We start from the raw sequence: 20,945 nt of genomic DNA, 5'->3' as shown, positions 1-20,945 counted from the left end.
CTGCCCGTGTTCTCCTCAAGGATTTTGATGGATTCCTTTCGCACATTGAGGTCCTTCATCCATTTTGAGTCTATTTTTGTGTGTGGTGTAAGGAAATGGTCCAATTTCATTTTTCTGCATGTGGCTGTCCAATTTTCCCAGCACCATTTATTGAAAAGGCTGTCTTTTTTCCATTGGACATTCTTTCCTGCTTTGTCGAAGATTACTTGACCATAGATTTGAGGGTCTATTTCTGGGCTCTCTATTCTGTTCCATTGATCTATGTGTCTGTTTTTGTGCCAGTACCATGCTGTCTTGATGATGACAGCTTTGTAATAGAGCTTGAAGACCGGAATTGTGATGCCACCAACGTTGGCTTTCTTTTTCAATATCCCTTTGGCTATTCGAGGTCTTTTCTGGTTCCATATAAATTTTAGAATTATTTGTTCCATTTCTTTGAAAAAGATGGATGGTACTTTGATAGGAATTGCATTAAATGTGTAGATTGCTTTAGGTAGCATAGACATTTTCACAATATTTATTCTTCCAATCCAGGAGCATGGAACATTTTTCCATTTCTTTGTGTCTTCCTCAATTTCTTTCATGAGTACTTTATAGTTTTCTGAGTATAGATTCTGTGTCTCTTTGGTTAGGTTTATTCCTAGGTATCTTACGGTTTTGGATGCAATTGTAAATGGGATTGACTCCTTAATATCTCTTTCTTCTGTCTTGCTGTTGGTGTAGAGAAATGCAACTGATTTCTGTGCATTGATTTTATATCCTGACACTTTACTGAATTCCTGTATAAGTTCTAGCAGTTTTGGAGTGGAGTCTTTTGGGTTTTCCACATAGAGTATCATATCATCTGCGAAGAGTGATAATTTGACTTCTTCTTTGCCGATTTGGATGCCTTTAATTTCCTTTTGTTGTCTGATTGCTGAGGCTAGGACCTCTAGTACGATGTTGAATAGCAGTGGTGATAATGGACATCCCTGCCGTGTTCCTGACCTTAGCGGAAAAGCTTTCAGTTTTTCTCCATTGAGAATGATATTTGCAGTGGGTTTTTCATAGATGGCTTTGATGATATTGAGGTATGTGCCCTCTATCCCTACACTTTGAAGAGTTTTGATCAGGAAGGGATGTTGTACTTTGTCAAATGCTTTTTCAGCATCTATTGAGAGTATCATATGGTTCTTGTTCTTTCTTTTATTGATGTGTTGTATCACATTGACTGATTTGCGGATGTTGAACCAACCTTGCAGCCCTGGAATAAATCCCACTTGGTCGTGGTGAATAATCTTTTTAATGTACTGTTGAATCCTATTGGCTAGTATTTTGTTGAGTATTTTCGCATCTGTGTTCATCAAGGATATCGGTCTATAGCTCTCTTTTTTGGTGGGATCCTTGTCTGGTGTTGGCATCGAGGTGATGCTGGCCTCATAAAATGAGTTTGGAAGTTTTCCTTCCATTTCTATTTTTTGGAACAGTTTCAGGAGAATAGGAATTAGTTCTTCTTTAAATGTTTGGTAGAATTCACCCGGGAAGCCGTCTGGCCCTGGGCTTTTGTTTGTTTGGAGATTTTTAATGACTGTTTCAATCTCCTTACTGGTTATGGGTCTGTTCAGGCTTTCTATTTCTTCCTGGTTCAGTTGTGGTAGTTTATATGTTTCTAGGAATGCATCCATTTCTTCCAGATTGTCAAATTTATTGCCGTAGAGTTGCTCATAGTATGTTCTTATAATAGTTTGTATTTCTTTGGTGTTAGTTGTGATCTCTCCTCTTTCATTCATGATTTTATTTATTTGGGTCCTTTCTCTTTTCTTTTTGATAAGTCGGGCCAGGGGTTTATCAATTTTATTAATTCTTTCAAAGAACCAGCTCCTAGTTTCGTTGATTTGTTCTATTGTTTTTTTGGTTTCTATTTCATTGATTTCTGCTCTGATCTTTATGATTTCTCTTCTCCTGCTGGGCTTAGGGTTTCTTTCTTGTTCTTTCTCCAGCTCCTTTAGGTGTAGGGTTAGGTTGTGTACCTGAGACCTTTCTTGTTTCTTGAGAAAGGCTTGTACCGCTATATATTTTCCTCTCAGGACTGCCTTTGTTGTGTCCCACAGATTTTGAACCGTTGTATTTTCATTATCATTTGTTTCCATGATTTTTTTCAATTCTTCTTTAATTTCCCGGTTGACCCATTCATTCTTTAGAAGGATACTGTTTAGTCTCCATGTATTTGGGTTCTTTCCAAACTTCCTTTTGTGGTTGAGTTCTAGCTTTAGAGCATTGTGGTCTGAAAATATGCAGGGAATGATCCCAATCTTTTGATACCGGTTGAGTCCTGATTTAGGACCGAGGATGTGATCTATTCTGGAGAATGTTCCATGTGCACTAGAGAAGAATGTGTATTCTGTTGCTTTGGGATGAAATATTCTGAATATATCTGTGATGTCCATCTGGTCCAGTGTGTCGTTTAAGGCCTTTATTTCCTTGCTGATCTTTTGCTTGGATGACCTGTCCATTTCAGTGAGGGGAGTGTTAAAGTCCCCTACTATTATTGTATTATTGTTGATGTGTTTCTTTGATTTTGTTATTAATTGGTTTATATAGTTGGCTGCTCCCACATTGGGGGCATAGATATTTAAAATTGTTAAATCTTCTTGTTGGACAGACCCTTTGAGTATGATATAGTGTCCTTCCTCATCTCTTATTATAGTCTTTGGCTTAAAATCTAATTGATCTGATATAAGGATTGCCACTCCTGCTTTCTTCTGATGTCCATTAGCATGGTAAATTCTTTTCCACCCCCTCACTTTAAATCTGGAGGTGTCTTCGGGCTTAAAATGAGTTTCTTGTAGGCAACATATAGATGGGTTTTGTTTTTGTATCCATTCTGATACCCTGTGTCTTTTGACAGGGGCATTTAGCCCATTCACATTCAGGGTAACTATTGAGAGATATGAATTTAGTGCCATTGTATTGCCTGTAAGGTGACTGTTACTGTATATGGTCTCTGTTCCTTTCTGATCTACCACTTGTAGGCTCTCTCTTTGCTTAGAGGACCCCTTTCAAGATTTCCTGTAGAGCTGGTTTGGTATTTGCAAATTCTTTCAGTTGTTGTTTGTCCTGGAAGCTTTTAATCTCTCCTTCTATTTTCAATGATAGCCTAGCTGGATATAGTATTCTTGGCTGCATGTTTTTCTCGTTTAGTGCTCTGAAAATATCATGCCAGCTCTTTCTGGCCTGCCAGGTCTCTGTGGATAAGTCAGCTGCCAATCTAATATTTTTACCATTGTATGTTACAGACTTCTTTTCCCGGGCTGCTTTCAGGATTTTCTCTTTGTCATTGAGACTTGTAAATTTTACTATTAGGTGACGGGGTGTGGGCCTATTCTTATTGATTTTGAGGGGCATTCTCTGAACCTCCTGAATTTTGATGCTCGTTCCCTTTGCCATATTGGGGAAATTCTCCCCAATAATTCTCTCCAGTATACCTTCTGCTCCCCTCTCACTTTCTTCTTCTTCTGGAATCCCAATTATTCTAATGTTGTTTCGTCTTATGGTGTCACTTATCTCTCGAATTCTCCCCTCGTGGTCCAGTATCTGTTTGTCCCTCTTTTGCTCAGCTTCTTTATTCTCTGTCATTTGGTCTTCTATATCACTAATTCTTTCTTCTGCCTCATTTATCCTAGCAGTGAGAGCCTCCATTTTTGATTGCACCTCATTAATAGCTTTTTTTATTTCAACTTGGTTAGATTTTAGTTCTTTTATTTCTCCAGAAAGGGCTTTTATATCTCTCGAGAGGGTTTCTCTAATATCTTCCATGCCTATCTCAAGCCCGGCTAGAACCTTGAGAATTGTCATTCTGAACTCTAGATCTGACATATTACCGATGTCTGTATTGATTAGGTCCCTAGCCTTCGGTACTGCCTCTTGTTCTTTTTTTTATGTTGAATTTTTACGTCTTGTCATTTTGTCCAGATAAGAGTAAATGAAGGGGCAAGTAAAATACTAAAAGGGTGGCAACAACCCCAGGAAAATATGCTTTAACCAAATTAGAAGAGAAACAAAATCGTGAGTGGGGAGAAAGGGGATAAAAAGAGGTTCAAAAAGGAAGAAAGAAAAAAAAAACAAAAAGAAAAGAAAATGAAAAAAAAAGAAAAGAAAAGAAAAGAATTTTTAAAAAAAGAAAACACCTAAGAAAAATGTAAAAATATATATATATATTAGATAAACTAGTAAAAAATCGTTAAAAAAGAAAAAGGTAACATTTAAAAAAAAAATTTTACCCAAAGGCGAGAAAAAAAAAATGAAAAAGAAAAAATTAAATTAACTGCAAGACTAAAAAAAATCACAGGAAAAAAGCCATGAGTTCCGTGCTTGGCTTTCTCCTCCTCTGGAATTCTGCTGCTCTCCTTGGTATTGAAACCGCACTCCTTGGTAGGTGAACTTGGTCTCGGCTGGATTTCTTGTTGATCTTCTGGGGGAGGGGCCTGTTGTAGTGATTCTCAAGTGTCTTTGCCCCAGGCGGAATTACACCGCCCTTACCTGGGGCCGGGGTGAGTAATCCGCTCGGTTTGCTTTCAGGAGCTTTTGTTCCCTGAGCGCTTTCTGTAGAGTTCCAGAGGACGGGAATACAAATGGTGGCCTCCTGGTCTCCGGCCCGGAGGAGCCGAGAGCCCAGGGCCCCACTCCTCAGTGCACCCTCAGAGAACAGCGCCCAGTCACTCCCGTCTGCCTGACCTCCGGCCGCGCTCCAAGCTCACCGAGCCTGCGACCGGTTCAAGGTAACACGGAGCTGCGAGCTTACTGTCGGCTCTGTCTCTGTAGCCGGCTTTCCCGTTCCAATACCCGCAAGCTCTGCGACACTCAGACACCCCCGATCCTTCTGTGACCCTGCGGGACCTGAGGCCACGCTGACCCCGCGTGGGCTTCGCCCCGGTTTAGCCTCTGGAGCGATGTCCCTCAGCGGAACAGACTTTTAAAAGTCCTGATTTTGTGCGCGGTTGCTCCGCCGCTTGCCGGGAGCCGGCCCCTCCCCCCGGGGTCTATCTTCCCGTTGCTTTGGATTCACTTCTCCGCCGGTCCTACCTTTCAGAAAGTGGTTGTTTTTCTGTTTCCAGAATTGCTGTTCTTCTTCTCTTCGATCTGCCGATGGATTTTCAGGTGTTTGCAATCTTTAGATAAGCTATCTAGCTGATCTCCGGCTAGCTGAAGCAGTCTCAGCTTGCTACTTCTCCGCCATCTTGACTCCTCCCCCGGACCACACTTTCTTTACCCATTCATCTGTTGAAGGGCTTCTCAGCTCTTCCACAGTTTGGCTATTGTGGACATTGCTGCTATGAAGATAGGAGTACATATGGCCCTTCTTTTCACATATATATCTTTGGGATAAATACCCAGTAGTATGATTGCTGGGTCGTAGGATAGCTCTATTTTTAATTTTTTGAGGACCCTCTTTTTTCTTCTTAACCTTGGTTTAGTTAAAACCAATAATAGAGCCAACATGAACACTGCAGGTAATTAACCACAGTTGGACTGCTTTGTCCTTGGAGCCCCCATCTGAGAAGAAGGCAATGGATGTCTTTAGGTGTGATTACAATCATTCTGATCTGAAACACAAATGGATGCTTTCCATGAACGTTCTTTTCAGGTGCCTTTTGCCACTTTCCCTTCTGTCCTGCTCACCACAGCAGGCCCATAGCATTGCTGGTCTGTAACTCCGGGACGCTTAAATCACAGGCTGCTTTCAGTCAGACCACTTCCTCCGGTAGCACAGTGGGAACGAGCCCATGTTCTACACAACGGCTTGATTATCTTCCCCTGATAAGACCATTGCACTAACCCTACACAGCCTCAGATGTCTTTCCCCAGAGCATATAGACCATGCTCTTTGAAAGGCACAAACTAGGTTTCTAAAGGCTTGTCCTCCTCATGTTGCTTCAAATTCTGCAATGAGGACATTAATTTTAAATATATCTTTCATCGAGGCAAGTACCACTAATAAAACCAAAGGTAAAACCTCAACCTAAAGCAGCCAGGCATGCTGAAGCTGACAGAACCTAAGTTCTTTCTGGCTTCTTTCTTCCTCTATTTCAAACCACAAAATGTCCACTTTGTGTAGGACTTGCTATTCCGTCAAGGCTAATAATGGAGCTTCTTGCCTTTAGAAACTGCTTATTTCTTCTCTAAGCTCTTTTGAATCTTAGGAAGATATTCACGTTGACTCAAATTTACTCTCCCATTAGTGACTTTGGAAGGGTATCCCCCAAACATGGTCTTGTGTAGCCTTGCCCATCTCTAGGAGAAAGGACAATTGTCCTTCAGAAGATAGGGTGACATGAGTAGCCAGCCTCAGCAGGCTTGAGGGAGAGTGGAAAATAAGAGGTTAATTATTCAGATTAATGTTTATGCCCTGGAAACCGGCCACCTTCGTTTGAAAGCCACCGAGCCCAGTTATAGGCTGAGGAATGGAAGATGGTAGGAGGCAACGAAGGTGCTGGGTCTTACTGTTTGACTTTGAGCTCTGTCTCTGTTACGGCTCTGTTACTGTGATGATGGGGAGTGAGTTAGACGCTTTCTGGGCTTCCTTTCCATTATCTTCAGGTAAGCACTGGACCTACTTCGAAGTAGTATTTTTAGATGACTAATTCTAAAATTACTCAAGGTTCCTAGCATATAGGAGTTCAAATTCCAGCTTCAACTTTCATTTACACTTTTCTCTCTTATATTTATGTGCTGGTTACTCTTATTCCTTGCACACTCGTACCTTCAATTTTCTCCACAAAAACCTCCAAATATTTGATTACTCTTAGGTCCCATAGTATTTCCCCATCAATAAGTAAAATGTTTCAACTTTCTGACACATCATGGCTTCAAGTGTTTGTACTGTTTTCCTGAAAATATTTTTCTGATTGCAAAGATCCCTTACATAAATAGAAAATGAAAGCAATACTGAAAAGGATAAAGAAATCATATCACCTACACCAACCCTATGCCCAGAAGCAACCACAGAACAAAATAAACATTCTCTTAAGTCTGTGATTACATCTTCTCAAGTTTTTATGGACGTTTTAGGTTACAAATACAGTTGTAAATTAGATTGAGAATATCATGCATATGGATACACCATCTGACATTCAGATCTCTGACACGCATATCGCTCATTTTTTCATCAATGGTGTATATTGTTTTTTATTTTTTTAATTTATTTATTTTCAGCATAACAGTATCATTATTTTTTCACCACACCCAGTCTTACCTGGTTGATCCTGCCAGTAGCATATGCTTGTCTCAAAGATTAAGCCATGCATGTCTAAGTATGCACGGCTGGTACAGTGAAACTGCAAATGGCTCATTAAATCAATTATGGTTCCTTTGGTCACTTGCTCCTCTCCTACTTGGATAAATGTGGTAATTCTAGAGCTAATACATGCTGACGGCCGCTGACCCCCTTCACGGGGGTGATGCGTGCATTTATCAGATCAAAACCAACCTGGTCAGCCTCTCCCTGGCCCCGGCGGGGGGGCGGCGGGCGCCGGCAGCTTTGGTGACTCTAGATAACCTCAGGCCGATCACATGCCCCCCGTGGCGTTGACGACCCATTTGAACGTCTGCCCTATCAACTTTCAATGGTAGTAGCCATGCCTACCATGGTGACCACGGGTGACGAGGAATCAGGGTTCGATTCCAGAGAGAGAGCCTGAGAAACGGCTACCACATCCAAGGAAGGCAGCAGGCACGCAAATTACCCACGCCTCCAGGGGAGACTGCGATGTTTTTGTTTTTGTTTTATTAAATTTATTTATTTTCAGCATAACAGTATTCATTGTTTTTGCACCACACCCGGTGCTCCATGCAATCGGTGCCCTCTATAATACCCACCACATGGTACCCCAACCTCCCACCCCCCCCCACCACTTCAAACCTCTCAGATTGTTTTTCAGAGTCCATAGTCTTTCATGATTCACCTCCCCTTCCAATTTCCCCCAACTCCCTTCTCCTCTCTAACTTGTTTTTAATTTTGTATCAATGATCTTAGACTTTTGGTGTATTCTAAACCTCTGTTAGATTGTTGTGCAAGAAGTTTGAGTTCTGGGTAAAGTGGCTCAGTAAGTTCAGCATCTGACTTTGGCTCAGGTCATGATCTTGGGGTCCTGGGATGGAGCTAGAGTCGGGCTCCATGCAGGAAGTCTGTCCCTCTCCCTATACCCACCCCTACCCCCACACCCCTATTCCTGCTTGTTCACTCACACTCTTTCTCTCAAATAAAAAATCTCAAAAAAAAAAAAAAAAAAGCAAGCAAGCTTGAGTTCTTTCTCCAGTGACCTGTCTCAGGTGATGACTTGTCTGACAGTAATGCTGAGTGATTCAACCATCTGACTTTAGAGCTCTGCCTGTTTATTGGTGTATATACCCGGAGTAGCCCTCCCTAAATAGCTTCACAATGAGGGACCGGTGGTCGTTTTCTCTCCAGCAGTCTTCGGTAATTTCCCTTCTTTGCCTCTTCCCAACAGGTTCCAGAATGATCAATATGTGCTTCCTTTCTGGATGGATCTTCTTTCCGTGTTCGACTCAAACAAGAGTCTGGTGTTTCTAGATATCAGTCAGAGCTTCCTCAGTACCTCATCCGTGAAGCTGCTTTGTGAAAAAATAGATTCCGCTCCCCATAATCTTCAGAAAGTGGTGTAAGTAGACGCTAAACCCGGATAAATAAATTTTTAAAAATTTTTTAAAAATTTTAAAAAAAAGAAAGAAATTAAAGTTATTAAAATTTCAAACTTTTGAGACTTTTTGAGAAGTTTTGTGGCCCAATATATGATTTATCTTGGTATGTATATTATGCATTTTGGATGGAATGTACATTCTATTGTATTTTAGTTACATGTGATATTCTACAAATGTTAAGGTGCTGATAGTGGTTTTTCAGACCCTTTATGTTCAAACTGATTTTTTTTTGGTCTACATTTTCTATAATTTATAGACAGTATGCTGTTAAGATTTCTAGCTATGATTACAGATCTTAAGCACTTACAAATTTGTGACTGATATGTTGAAATGTTGTTCTTCATCTCCAATAACATGTTTGAAATCATTTTACCTAATATTAATAATACTAATTACTAATATTTAAAAAAATAAAAAAATAAAACCCCTAGGGCATAACCAGGTTCCTTACATTTTTCACATTGGAGTAATATTTGAATCCCTTTCCCAAAGTCCAACTGGGTACTCAAGACATGAGGAATTGAGACAGTCCATAACTTACACTTGTCTACTGAATTGTATGAAGTAACTTTTTCCAATTTTTTTATTGTGGTATAACATAAAACTTATCATCTTAACCATTCTTGAGTTCACAGTGATGGATTTTTAAATGTGTAATTATGCGACAGCCACAACCATTCATCTCCAGGACGCTTCATCTTGCAAAACTGAAACTCTGTCTCCCATTAAACAATAATTCCCTGTGGTCCCTTCTCCCCAGCCCCAGGTGATTTTAACACACTGTGAAATACGATTTGGATGTCCACGAAACTCCATGACAACCATCCAGATCCTGGCGGCAGCTTCAGTACCCCTAGACAACCATAGGGCTGTGCATAGAACAGAATTTCTCAACCTCTGCAGACAGTGGGATTGGGCTGTCCTGTGCATCATAGGATTTTAGCAGCAGCCCTGGCCTCTATCTTCCAGATGCGGGTGGCACCCACACCCCTGCCTCCAACTGTGATGACCTAAAATGTCTCCAGACATTGCCAGGTGTCCCTAGGGGATGCAAAATCACCCATGCCTGGGAGCATTGTTGGGGAGATGGTATCAATGTGCTGAGACAGACCTGTGACCTGGGCTGGGTATACGTCTGAATCTGATCCAAAAATCTAGAAGTTGAATGAAGTTGGGAAGAAATAAGGGGGGCTCAGAAGCACCAGAGAAAAGTAATTACACAAGTTAAATACTCGTAATCAGAATAGAGTGTGGTCCTGTCTGCCTGTGACCTCAGAGTCTTCCTGTGGGCCCCCCCTTGCAGCTCACATGCTGGGAAAGTCCTGGAAGCTTACACATGGGCAGGTTGTGGGGGGAGGTTTAGGGAAAGAGAGCAAACATGAGTTAGTCTGCAAAGTGAGCTCTGGTACCAGCAAGATGTTCTCCAAATGAAGGCATCCTTGTTCACAGGTTTCTTTGTCAACATAGAGAAAGAAGGGTCTCTTCTGCTCACTTAGGGTTGCACCAGCCATGCGATCCTGATTCTACACGTGAGATGTTGAGCAGGACCCAGTGTTCCTGAAACGTTCCCATGGTAACACTTGAGGGGAACAAACTACTACCCTTCCTTATCTCTTTCAAAAACCCACAGAACAGCTTTCCTCCAAAACAACTGTTGAGGACCAACTTCCCTTTTTCAGAAGTCTGAGATGACTAAAGAAACGGGGGCTTCTGGGAGTTCCTAAAATTAGATGTTCGTCAAGCCGTACAAAGTTTCAGTTAGTGCAAAATGGGTGAGTTCTGGGGATGTAACCTCACCAATGTGACAACAATTAACAAAACTGCAAGGTATCGTTGAAACTTCTAAGAGACCTGATCTCCAGTGTTCTTGCCACAAAAAAAAAAAAAAAAAAAAAAGAGAGAGAGAGAAAATGGTGACTATGTGAACTGAAGGTATATTCACTAGCTTGTTTGTGGTAATGATTTCACAAGGTAGGAGTATATCAAAATATTAAGTTGTGTACCTTCATATATACAGTTTCTTGACCACACCTCACTGGAGGTGAAAAATAGGAACAAAGTTCCCAGTGTTTAAACCTATTGTGGCCCTTTGTTCCCATGTATGTAGAAATGCAAGATTTTACCTTTCTTATTATTTCTCTAGCCTCAAAAATACTTTCCCAGTGGACACCTATCGAAACTTCTGTTTTGTTTTTTGTGGCCATGAGACTCTCACGCATCTGACCCTTCAAGGAAATGACCAGAGTGATATGCTGCCCGTATTGTGTGAGATTATGACACACCCACAGTGTAACCTACAATACCTCAGGTACACCCCATTCTCCCTGAGAACTCCTCGCATGTGCACAGAGATGCCACAAGACTGTAGAGCAACTCTATATAAATTGGGGGGAAATCCCTTATTCTGATTCAAAGCAGTGCTACTCCGGGCACATGCCTCACAACAGAAAGTGGGCTGGAGTTTAGTTTCCTCCTGTACTGATCACTGAACAACCTAGACAACCATCCATAGCAGTCCAACAGAACATTCTGAAACTGGATACCATTCTCAATCAGAGAGAATGTTTGTGGTTTATGTTTCTCCGATGTCAAGGTTCAGAATACCAGATTGTGTCCAGATTCATCTGTCCAGGCAAGGATGCATTGACAGCACCAGGTTTTCCCTTTCTTGGTAGTCCTCTGGGTTGAGAGGTCTCCCCTTGGGATGTTCTCCACCTGATTGCTCTGGTGAGGGTTTCCATCACTCATCCTGGGGTGCCCTTGATCCTCACTGGGCCACACTTTAGTCGTAATAGGAACACAGTTCAAGGTGATCTGTTGGACTCTGATTGTGGTTCTGCCTCTACATTACGATCTCAGGCTATTCAGCCAGGTCTTAACCCATCTGCAGATGGGGAATGTGCATCTCCCAGGGATTTGAGGACTAAGACTGAGTCCAAGCACACTTATGCTCACTGTTATATTATTGATAATAGCTGTTGCCAAATTGACCATTGATAATGATGTTCCCTTCTCTTTCCTGTGAGGATTCACCAGGAAAAGAAAGTGTGCAGTTTGAACACTTGGGATATTAACTTGCTTCTTGAGGAATAAATGGATGCCCAAAAATGGAAGGAGGGGATTCCAGAAAAATTTGTTTCATTGCGTGGAGCACTGAGTGTGGTGCAACAACAATGAGTCTTGGAACACTGAAAAAATTAAATTTTAAAAAATTGTTTTACTTTATGGGAAGCCATTAAATACTACTTTGGGAAAAAAAATTCTACTTTGTGTTCCAATGCCCAGGTTAACTTCAGTTCCTCTATTATAGGTTAGGCTCTAAGAAAAGGAAGTGTTCTGATGACTTTTACTTACGTTTAGTTATAGGGTACACAGTGCACTTCACACTTCAGGCAAATTATCAACTTTAATGAACTCTCAGCATGAGGGTATGACTTATTTCCAATTTAAAGGTGGAAATGAGGTTTGATGAAGTTACATAACTTGGCCACATTTGCATGTATAGTAAATGGTAGATCTGGGATGTTTTACTATTTTTTTAGAAACCCCACTCCAAAGACAATGATACACATAATGTCCCAACAGAATTCCATTCTCCATGGTAAGAACGCTCTCTTCGGATAGAGTGTGGGTCCCTTGCTGGCTGAAATGGTTGACTGACTGGATGTCTAGAGTAGTTCTCCACATGTGGTCTCCACGCTAGCAGCAGCTGTATGGCTTAGGAACTTGTTAAAACCCAAATTCTTGGGTCTGACTCAGATCCTCTGAACCATCGTCTGAGGGTGTGGCCCAGGAGTCTTCTGGGTGATATAAGATACCCCCAAACCGAAGCCAGTGGATTCTGCACCCAGAGTTTCTTTTTTTTTTATTTCTTATTTTTTTTTATTTTTATAAATTAATTAATTTATTTTCAGAAAACAGTATTCATTATTTTTTCACCACACCCAGTGCTCCATGCAATCTGTGCCCTCCATAATACCCACCACCTGGTAACCCAACCTCCCATCTCCCTGCCACTTCAAACCCCTCAGATTGTTTTTCGGAGTCCATATGCACCCAGAGTTTCTTATTTGCATTTCTAACTGCCCGCCAGGTGACGCAGATGCCACTGGGTCAGGGACCACACTCCGCATCCTCTAGTCCAGGACCTGACATAACGGGGAACAAGGGGTGGGAGTGGAGACCAGTGTTTGGTTCTTAAGAATGACCTGTTCCCATTTCTCTGGCAGGTTGGTGTCTTGTTTGGCCGCCCCCCAGCAGTGGGCCCATCTCTCCTGCTCCCTCAGGATCAGCCAGTCCCTCACATGCCTGAACCTCACAGGAATTGAGCTCCCGGAAGAGAGTGCCAAGTTGCTGTGAACGAGTCTAAGACACCCAAAGTGCTTCCTGCAGAGGTTGTCATGAGTACCATCTCTCTTCCCATGGAGCATCTCTGTTTTAGGTCTGTGGCCACATAGGGAAGAGCAATGGTAGTACTGGGTGTACAGGGCCACCCGTAGGGGACCTCCTCCTGATGCAGACACCCGGTTCCCACTTCGGGTCCCAGGCAGGTGGCTCATGCATCCCATCCTTCTCTTACTCCTGGTCCTTCATTACTGAGCCTCAAACACATGGTGAGAGAAGAAGGGGGCTCATGAGAAGGTTGGTAGCCGGGGACTCGAGGCTTTGGGGACAGCCAAGAAAATGGGGCTTCGGAAATATCCTCCCCCTCTGACTGCTCGTGTGACACTTTGGCAGGCTGGAAGACTGTCACCTTTCAGAAGCATGTTGTAAGGAGCTGTCCTCTGCCTTGATCGTCAACCATAGGCTGACGCACCTGTGCTTGGCCAAGAATGCCCTGGGAGACGGTGGGGTAAAGCTGCTGTGTGAAGGCTTGAGTTACCCGGACTGCCAGCTGCAGGGGCTGGTGGAAGTCCGTGCTGTGTGTGTGTGCATGCATGCTGGGTTCAAAGAGCACAGGTGCAGGCATTTAATAGTCCCTCTGAGTGGCCCAGGTAGGATGCTGGCAGTCAGATCTGGTGGACCTGACAAGAGGGTGTTAGGAAAAAAGTATAAGATGTAGAGTCAATATTCCATAGGGATTTGGGGGAAGTGACTGGGTTTCAGGTATGGGGTTTTTTTTAATGCACTTCTTTAAGATTTTATTTATTTGTCTGAGAGGGTGCTCCCAAGCATGGGGAGTAGCAGGCAGAGGGGGAAGCAGGCTCCCTGCTCAGTGAGGAGCCCGATAAAGGGCTTGATCCAAGAACTCTAGGATCATGACCTCAGCCAAAGGCAGATGCTTAACCAACTGAGCCCCAGGCGCTCCTTAGGCCTGTTTTTAAGGCCACGTAACACAAACTCCACCCGCAGCTGACTGTATGTGGACTTACTGGCCAACTAGCTCGTTAAAATCCTCTGGTTAATACTGAAGTCACAGGACGGGTTTTGAGAAAGGAACAGAGCTGCAGTGACTATTTCTACTCAGATTCTGTTCAGTGCCAGCATCTCCAGTGTTCTTGCCGTTGACAAGATCGCCTCAGACGGCAGCTGTCAGCATTTCCTATAAACTAGTTTTGATCTAGGATATGCCTTAAGGCACCCAGTATCCAAAAACTACTCAGTCACTCAAAGTTCCGTGAGGCATTCAGCTCTTGGTTGGAGAGAGTTGGAAGGAAGGGCATTTACTCCCACTGTCTCAGCCCCCCAAACACTGAAATAACATAAAGTTCCATAAGAAATAAGATGCTGGGACACCTGGGTGGCTCAGTGGCTTAAGCCTCTGCCTTTGGCTCAGGGCATGATCTCAGGGTCCTGGGATCGAGCCCCGCATCGGGCTCTCTGCTCAGCGGGGAGCCTGCTTCCCCCTTTCTCTGCCTGCTGCTTTGCCTACTTGTGCAATCTCTCCATCTCTCTGTCAAATAAATAAATTTAATCTTTAAGAAAAAAAAAGATGCCACCCATGCACTAGCTCTGTCTTCAAGTTATGTTACATGTAATTACCCTCAAATCATTTAAACAGAAAAATAAGTCATGGCCAATATTTACCAGGCTCCCAAATTAATTAATATGTGGTGGGCGCTCTGCCAAGATCTTGCCAGAGATTTCTTTCATTTGCCCCCCAGCTTTATGAAATCAGTGTCTGTCTGTCCATTCTGCAGAGAAAGCTAAGACGTGGGCGTTAAATGTCATTGTATTTGCACCCTGTAGAGGTAGGAGCTATAGGTCAAGACCTCTTCTTTCTGGAGCTCAGTTCTGTTTTGTGAGCTGTGTCCCCACATCACTAAGTTGCCAGAACTTGCTTGGGCCTTCCTCTGTTACCCCATAGTTCTGGGAGTTTCTATAAATGTACAAATGTCCAAGCCAAGGGGCTGTATCATGGCTTGTCTCAAAGGCTGCCTGTGGGCCCACATCCTTGGATATATCATATCACTGTTTTTCCCTGAGCTCTGGACACGTGACAGGGGGCCCTTGTGGGAGCCAAGGCTGATACCGTCACTTAGTGAGGTTCACTGAAACGAAAAGGCAGCCAAGTTGGTGTCCTGTTACTGCTATAACAAATCACCACCAGCTTATAAGCTCAATACTGTTTGCATCTTTCCACAGGCCAGGAGACCAGTATGCACAAGGCTGTGTTCCTTTCTGTGTTCCTTGCTCATTCAGGCTGTTGGCAGAATCTGCTTCTTTGTGGCTGTGGGACAGGGGTCCCTGCAAACGGAGAGCTGGCCTCATCCCCGAATGGCCACCGTGCTCCTTGGTTCATGGCCCTTTCCTCCATCTTCAAAGCCAGCTGTGGTGGGTCAAGCACACACATTGAACCTCTCTGCACTGCAGTGAGGAAGGACGCCTAGCGTTCGATTCCGCCCCTCTCTGCAGTCCAGAATAACCCACCATGCAAGACCCTTGGTCTCAGTCTCACCTGCCATGTAACGCGTGGGATTGGAGCACAGACATCTCAGAGGGACATTATTCTGTCTAAGAAAGTGGCCAGTGATCATTCCAGCCATCTCTGGTTTTCTGATATAGTAATAGTAAACCAGAGAAAGGCAAAAAAAAAAATGTTTTTAATAGTTAAGATGTCGCACTGCTATCTTGTGTAGCTGACTTGTGGATATCCAGGCTCTAGGGCCAGGCTTGTCCTGAGGAGAACTGGTGCCCTTCACTTCTACATATGGCCTATCTAGTAACTGGATTTGGGACATAGAATTGGTCCCTTCCACTAATAGAATTTGCAAGTTAAGGCAAGATGGATATTCTCTGTCTCACAGTTACAGTAGAAATGATAAATACCACTTAGTTTCCTAACTCTTTCTGTAACCAACTGTCACAAACCCAGAGACTTAAAACAACATAAATTCACTGTCTTAAAGTTCTGGGGGCCAGGAGTCCAAAATGGGTTTCCCTGAGCTAGAATCAAGGTGTCCACAGGGCTGTGTTCCTTCTAAGATCTCCAGGGAAGAATCTGCTTCCCAGCTTTGTCCAGCTTCTAGAGGTGGCTGCATCCCTTGGCTCATGGCTCCTTCCCCCATGCCCAAAGCCAGCAACATCGTGTCTTCAGTGTCCTCCTGTCTGTCTTATCACCTCTCCCCAGGCTTGCTTTGACTTTCTTGCCCCTTCTTGTAAGGATCCTTGTGATTACATTGGCTCACCCAGATAATCTCCCCACCTCCAGATCCTTAACACTCCTCCCCATTACACACAACATCAAACACTCACAGGGACCAGGGATCAGGGTGTAGACAGCTATGGGTGCGTGGAGTGGAAGGAGGTGAGTGGGGCCCATATAATAACTTATGTAGCAATTCTAACTCCACCCATGACTTCATTTCCACATCTCATTGTCTGCAAGCTTGCCTGAAACCTGTGGCTTGAAGTCAACAAGCCTGGTTTGGGTACACCTCCTCAGGGAGGACTCAAGTTTATTTTGTCTTTGTGTGATTGATTTCTAGGCTTTGGTACTGTAGCATAACCAGCAGCAGCTGCAATTATCTGTCAACACTTCTCCAGCAAAATTCAAGTCTTACACACTTGGATCTGGGGCTGAATCACATAGGATTTACTGGACTCAAGTTTCTGTGTGAGGCTTTGAAGAAGCCAACCTGTAACCTCAAATGTCTATGGTAAGTTATGTTTATTTGTAACTTTAACCTGTCTCTGAAATATATTAGTGTAGCAAATCTCCAGCTCAAATACAAGAGACTGGAACAAACCTGGTAGAGTATTTTAAAAATCCAATAGAATAAATAAGTCAAGGAGAGAGTCAATTATCATATAGTTTCACTTATTTGTGGAGCATAACAAATAGCATGGAGAACAAGGGGGAGTTAAGAGGAGAAGGGAGTTGAGGAAAATTGGAAGTGGAGGTTAACTATGAGAGACTATGGACTCTGAAAAACAATCTGAGGAGGAGGTTGGGGGAACCGGTGGTGGGTATTGGAGAGGGCACAGATTGCATGGAGCACTGGGTGTGGTGCAAAAACAATGAATACTGTTAAGCTGAAAATAAATTTAAAATTTTTTTTAAAAAATCCAATAGGGGGGCACCTGGGTGGCTCAGTGGGTTGGGCCGCTGCCTTCGGCTCAGGTCGTGATCTCAGGGTCCTGGGATCGAGTCCTGCATCGGGCTCTCTGCTCAGCGGGGAGCCTGCTTCCTCCTCTCTCTCTCTCTGCCTGCCTCTCTGCCTACTTATGATCTCTCTCTGTCAAATAAATAAATAAAATCTTTAAAAAAATCCAATAGGATAGCAATTTTCACATTTTTTTAAAACCCCAAATTTGGCGACTGTGGCCATTGCTACTATAAACATTGGGGTACAGATGGCCATCAGAAAGGACGAATACCCAACTTTTGTAGCAACATGGATGGGACTGGAAGAGATTATGCTGAGTGAAATAAGTCAAGCAGAGAGAGTCAATTATCATATGGTTTCACTTATTTGTGGAGCAAAACAAATAGCATGGAGGACATGGGGAGTTAGAGAGGAGAAGGGAGTTGGGGGAAATTGGAAGGGGAGGAGAACCATGGGAGACTATGGACTCTGAAAAACAATCTAAGGGTTTTAAAGGGGTGTGGGGTGGGAGGTTGGGGTACAAGGTGGTGGGTATTATAGAGGGCACGGATTGCATGGAGCATTGGCTGTGTTGCAAAAATAATGAATACTGTTATGTTGAAAATAAAAAATAAATTAAAAAAAAAAAACAAATTTGTAGACAACCGCAAAAGACTCCAAAGAGCCAAGTCAATTCTGACAAAGAACGAAGTGGAGGCATCACACACTTTCTGATTTCAAACTGTATTATGAAGCCATAGTATCAAAATAGCATGGTTCTGGCATAAAAACAGATACATAAACTGAAATAACAGAATAGAGAGCCCAGAAATAACCCCCCCGCCACACACAGTCAACTAGTCTTTGACAAGCCACCGAGAATACTCAATGGGGAAGGGATAATCTCTTTAATAAATAGGGTTGAAAAAAGCTGGACATCCACATGCAAAAGCATGAAATTGAGCCCTTACACCATCCACAAAAATTAACTCAGAATGGATTAAAGACTTAAAAACCTAACACTTTCAAATTCCTAAAAGAAAACATAGGACATAATCTTTTTCGCATTCATCTTGGCAATGATTTTTTGGATATGACGCCCAAAGCAAAAATAAATAAGTGGAACGTCATCAAATTAAAAATCTTCTGTCTACTAAAGGAAACAATCAACAAAATGAAAAGACAACCTACAGAAAAATATTTGGAAAACATAGGTCTGATAAGGGATTAATATCTAAAATAGAAAAGGAACCTATACAATGCAATAGCAAAAAAATTAATAAATAAAAGTGATGAGCAAAGGACATGAAGAGACCTTTTTTTTCCCAAATCAGACCAACAAATGGCCAACAGGGACATGAAAAATAGTTTGGCATTGCTAATCCTCGGGGAAATGGAAATTGAAACCACATGAGCTCTCACTTGATACCTTTCAGGATGGCTGTTAGTAAAAAGAACAGAGATAACAAGCAGTGGGGAGGACATGGAGAATAAGGAATCCTCGTGTACCCGCTGGTGGGAACGGAAGCCGGCGTGGCCACTCTAGAAGCCATATGGAGCTTCTAAAGCTAAAAATAGAAGTATCCTGTGATGCTAAAAATAGAAGTATCCTGTGATCCGGCAATCCCTCTTCTGGATATATACCCAAAGGAAGTGAAACAAGATCTCGAACAGATATCCGCGTTCTCATGTTTATTACAGCATTTTTCACAATGGCCAAGAGAGGAAACAATGTAAGTTATCACCAACAGATGATGGGATAAAGAAGATATGAGAGGAGGAGGAGTCAAGATGGCGGAGAAGTAGCAGGCTGAGACTACTTCAGCTAGCCGGAGATAAGCTAGATAGCTTATCTAAAGATTGCAAACACCTGAAAATCCATCGGCAGATCGAAGAGAAGAAGAACAGCAATTCTGGAAACAGAAAAACAACCACTTTCTGAAAGGTAGGACCGGCAGAGAAGTGAATCCAAAGCGACAGGAAGATAGACCCCAGGGGGAGGGACCGGCTCCCGGCAAGTGGCGGAGCAACCGCGCACAAAATCAGGACTTATAAAAGTCTGTTCCGCTGAGGGACATCGCTCCAAGGCTACCCGGGGCAAAGCCCACACGGGGTCAGCGTGGCCTCAGGTCCCGCAGGGTCACAGAAGGATTGGGGGTGTCTGAGTGTCGCAGAGCTTGCGGGTATTGGAACGGGAAAGCCGGCTACAGAGACAGAGCCAACAGTAAGCTCGCAGCTCGGGGTGACCTTGAACCGGTCGCAGGCTCGGTGAGCTCGGAGCGCGGCCGGAGGTCAGGCAGACGGGAGTAACTGGGCACTGTTCTCTGAGGGCGCACTGAGGAGTGCAGCCCTGGGCTCTCGGCTCCTCTGGGCCAGAGACCAGGAGGCCACCATTTGTATTCCCGCCCTCTGGAACTCTACGGAAAGCGCTCAGGGAACAAAAGCTCCTGAAAGCAACCCGAAGGATTACTCACCCGGCCCCGGGTAAGGGCGGAGTAATTCCACCTGGGGCAAAGACACTTGAGAATCACTACAACAGGCCCCTCCCCCAGAAGATCAACAAGAAATCCAGCCGAGACCAAGTTCACCTACCAAGGAGTGCGGTTTCAATACCAAGGAGAGCAGCAGAATTCCAGAGGAGGAAAAAGCCAAGCACGGAACTCATGGCTTTTTCCCTGTGATTTTTTTTAGTCTTGCAGTTAATTTAATTTTTTTCTTTTTCATTTTTTGTTTTTTTTTTCTCGCCTTTGGGTAAAATTTTTTTTTAACTGTTACCTTTTTCTTTTTTAACGATTTTTTACTATTATATCTAATCTATATATTTTTTCTTTTTTATATTTTTCTTAGGTGTTTTCTTTTTTTTAATTCTTTTCTTTTCTTTTTTTTTCTTTTTTCTTTTTTTCTTTCTTCCTTTTTGAACCTCTTTTTATCCCCTTTCTCCCCCCTCACGATTTGGGATCTCTTCTAATTTGGTTAAAGCATATTTTCTTGGGGCTGTTGCCACACTTTTAGTATTTTACTTGCCCCTTCATATACTCTTATCTGGACAAAATGACAAGACGGAAAAATTCAACACAAAAAAAAAGAACAAGAGGCAGTACCGAAGGCTAAGGACCTAATCAATACAGACATTGGTAATATGTCAGATCTAGAGTTCAGAATGACAATTCTCAAGGTTCTAGCCGGGCTCGAAAAGGGCATGGAAGATATTAGAGAAACCCTCTCGAGAGATATAAAAGCCCCTTCTGGAGAAATAAAAGAACTAAGATCTAGCCAAGTTGAAATAAAAAAAGCTATTAATGAGATGCAATCAAAAATGGAGGCTCTCACTGCTAGGATAAATGAGGCAGAAGAAAGAATTAGTGATATAGAAGACCAAATGACAGAGAATAAAGAAGCTGAGCAAAAGAGGGACAAACAGCTACTGGACCACGAGGGGAGAATTCGAGAGATAAGTGACACCATAAGACGAAACAACATTAGAATAATTGGGATTCCAGAAGAAGAAGAAAGAGAGAGGGGAGCAGAAGGTATACTGGAGAGAATTATTGGGGAGAATTTCCCCAATATGGCAAAGGGAACGAGCATCAAAATTCAGGAGGTTCAGAGAACGCCCCTCAAAATCAATAAGAATAGGCCCACACCCCGTCACCTAATAGTAAAATTTACAAGTCTCAGTGACAAAGAGAAAATCCTGAAAGCAGCCCGGGAAAAGAAGTC

At 42.9% G+C, this 20,945-nt stretch overlaps 1 protein-coding gene across 1 annotated transcript in view; it reads left to right on the top strand.

The window, feature by feature from the left end:
- The window catches only part of NLRP2 (NLR family pyrin domain containing 2), a 50,208-nt gene that overhangs the window by 17,065 nt on the left and 12,198 nt on the right, over positions 1 to 20,945 (top strand). Inside the window, 5 exon segments of the mRNA XM_059151205.1 lie at positions 8,487 to 8,657; positions 10,841 to 11,005; positions 12,927 to 13,094; positions 13,435 to 13,620; positions 16,626 to 16,796. Of these exon segments, the coding sequence (XP_059007188.1) occupies positions 8,487 to 8,657; positions 10,841 to 11,005; positions 12,927 to 13,094; positions 13,435 to 13,620; positions 16,626 to 16,796 (861 nt within the window).

The sequence above is a fragment of the Mustela lutreola genome, chromosome 16, assembly GCF_030435805.1.
Source record: "Mustela lutreola isolate mMusLut2 chromosome 16, mMusLut2.pri, whole genome shotgun sequence".
Classification (NCBI taxonomy): Eukaryota; Metazoa; Chordata; class Mammalia; order Carnivora; family Mustelidae; genus Mustela; species Mustela lutreola.
The sequence above is the reverse complement of the archived record's forward strand: the minus strand, read 5'-3'. Positions and strand labels throughout refer to the sequence as shown.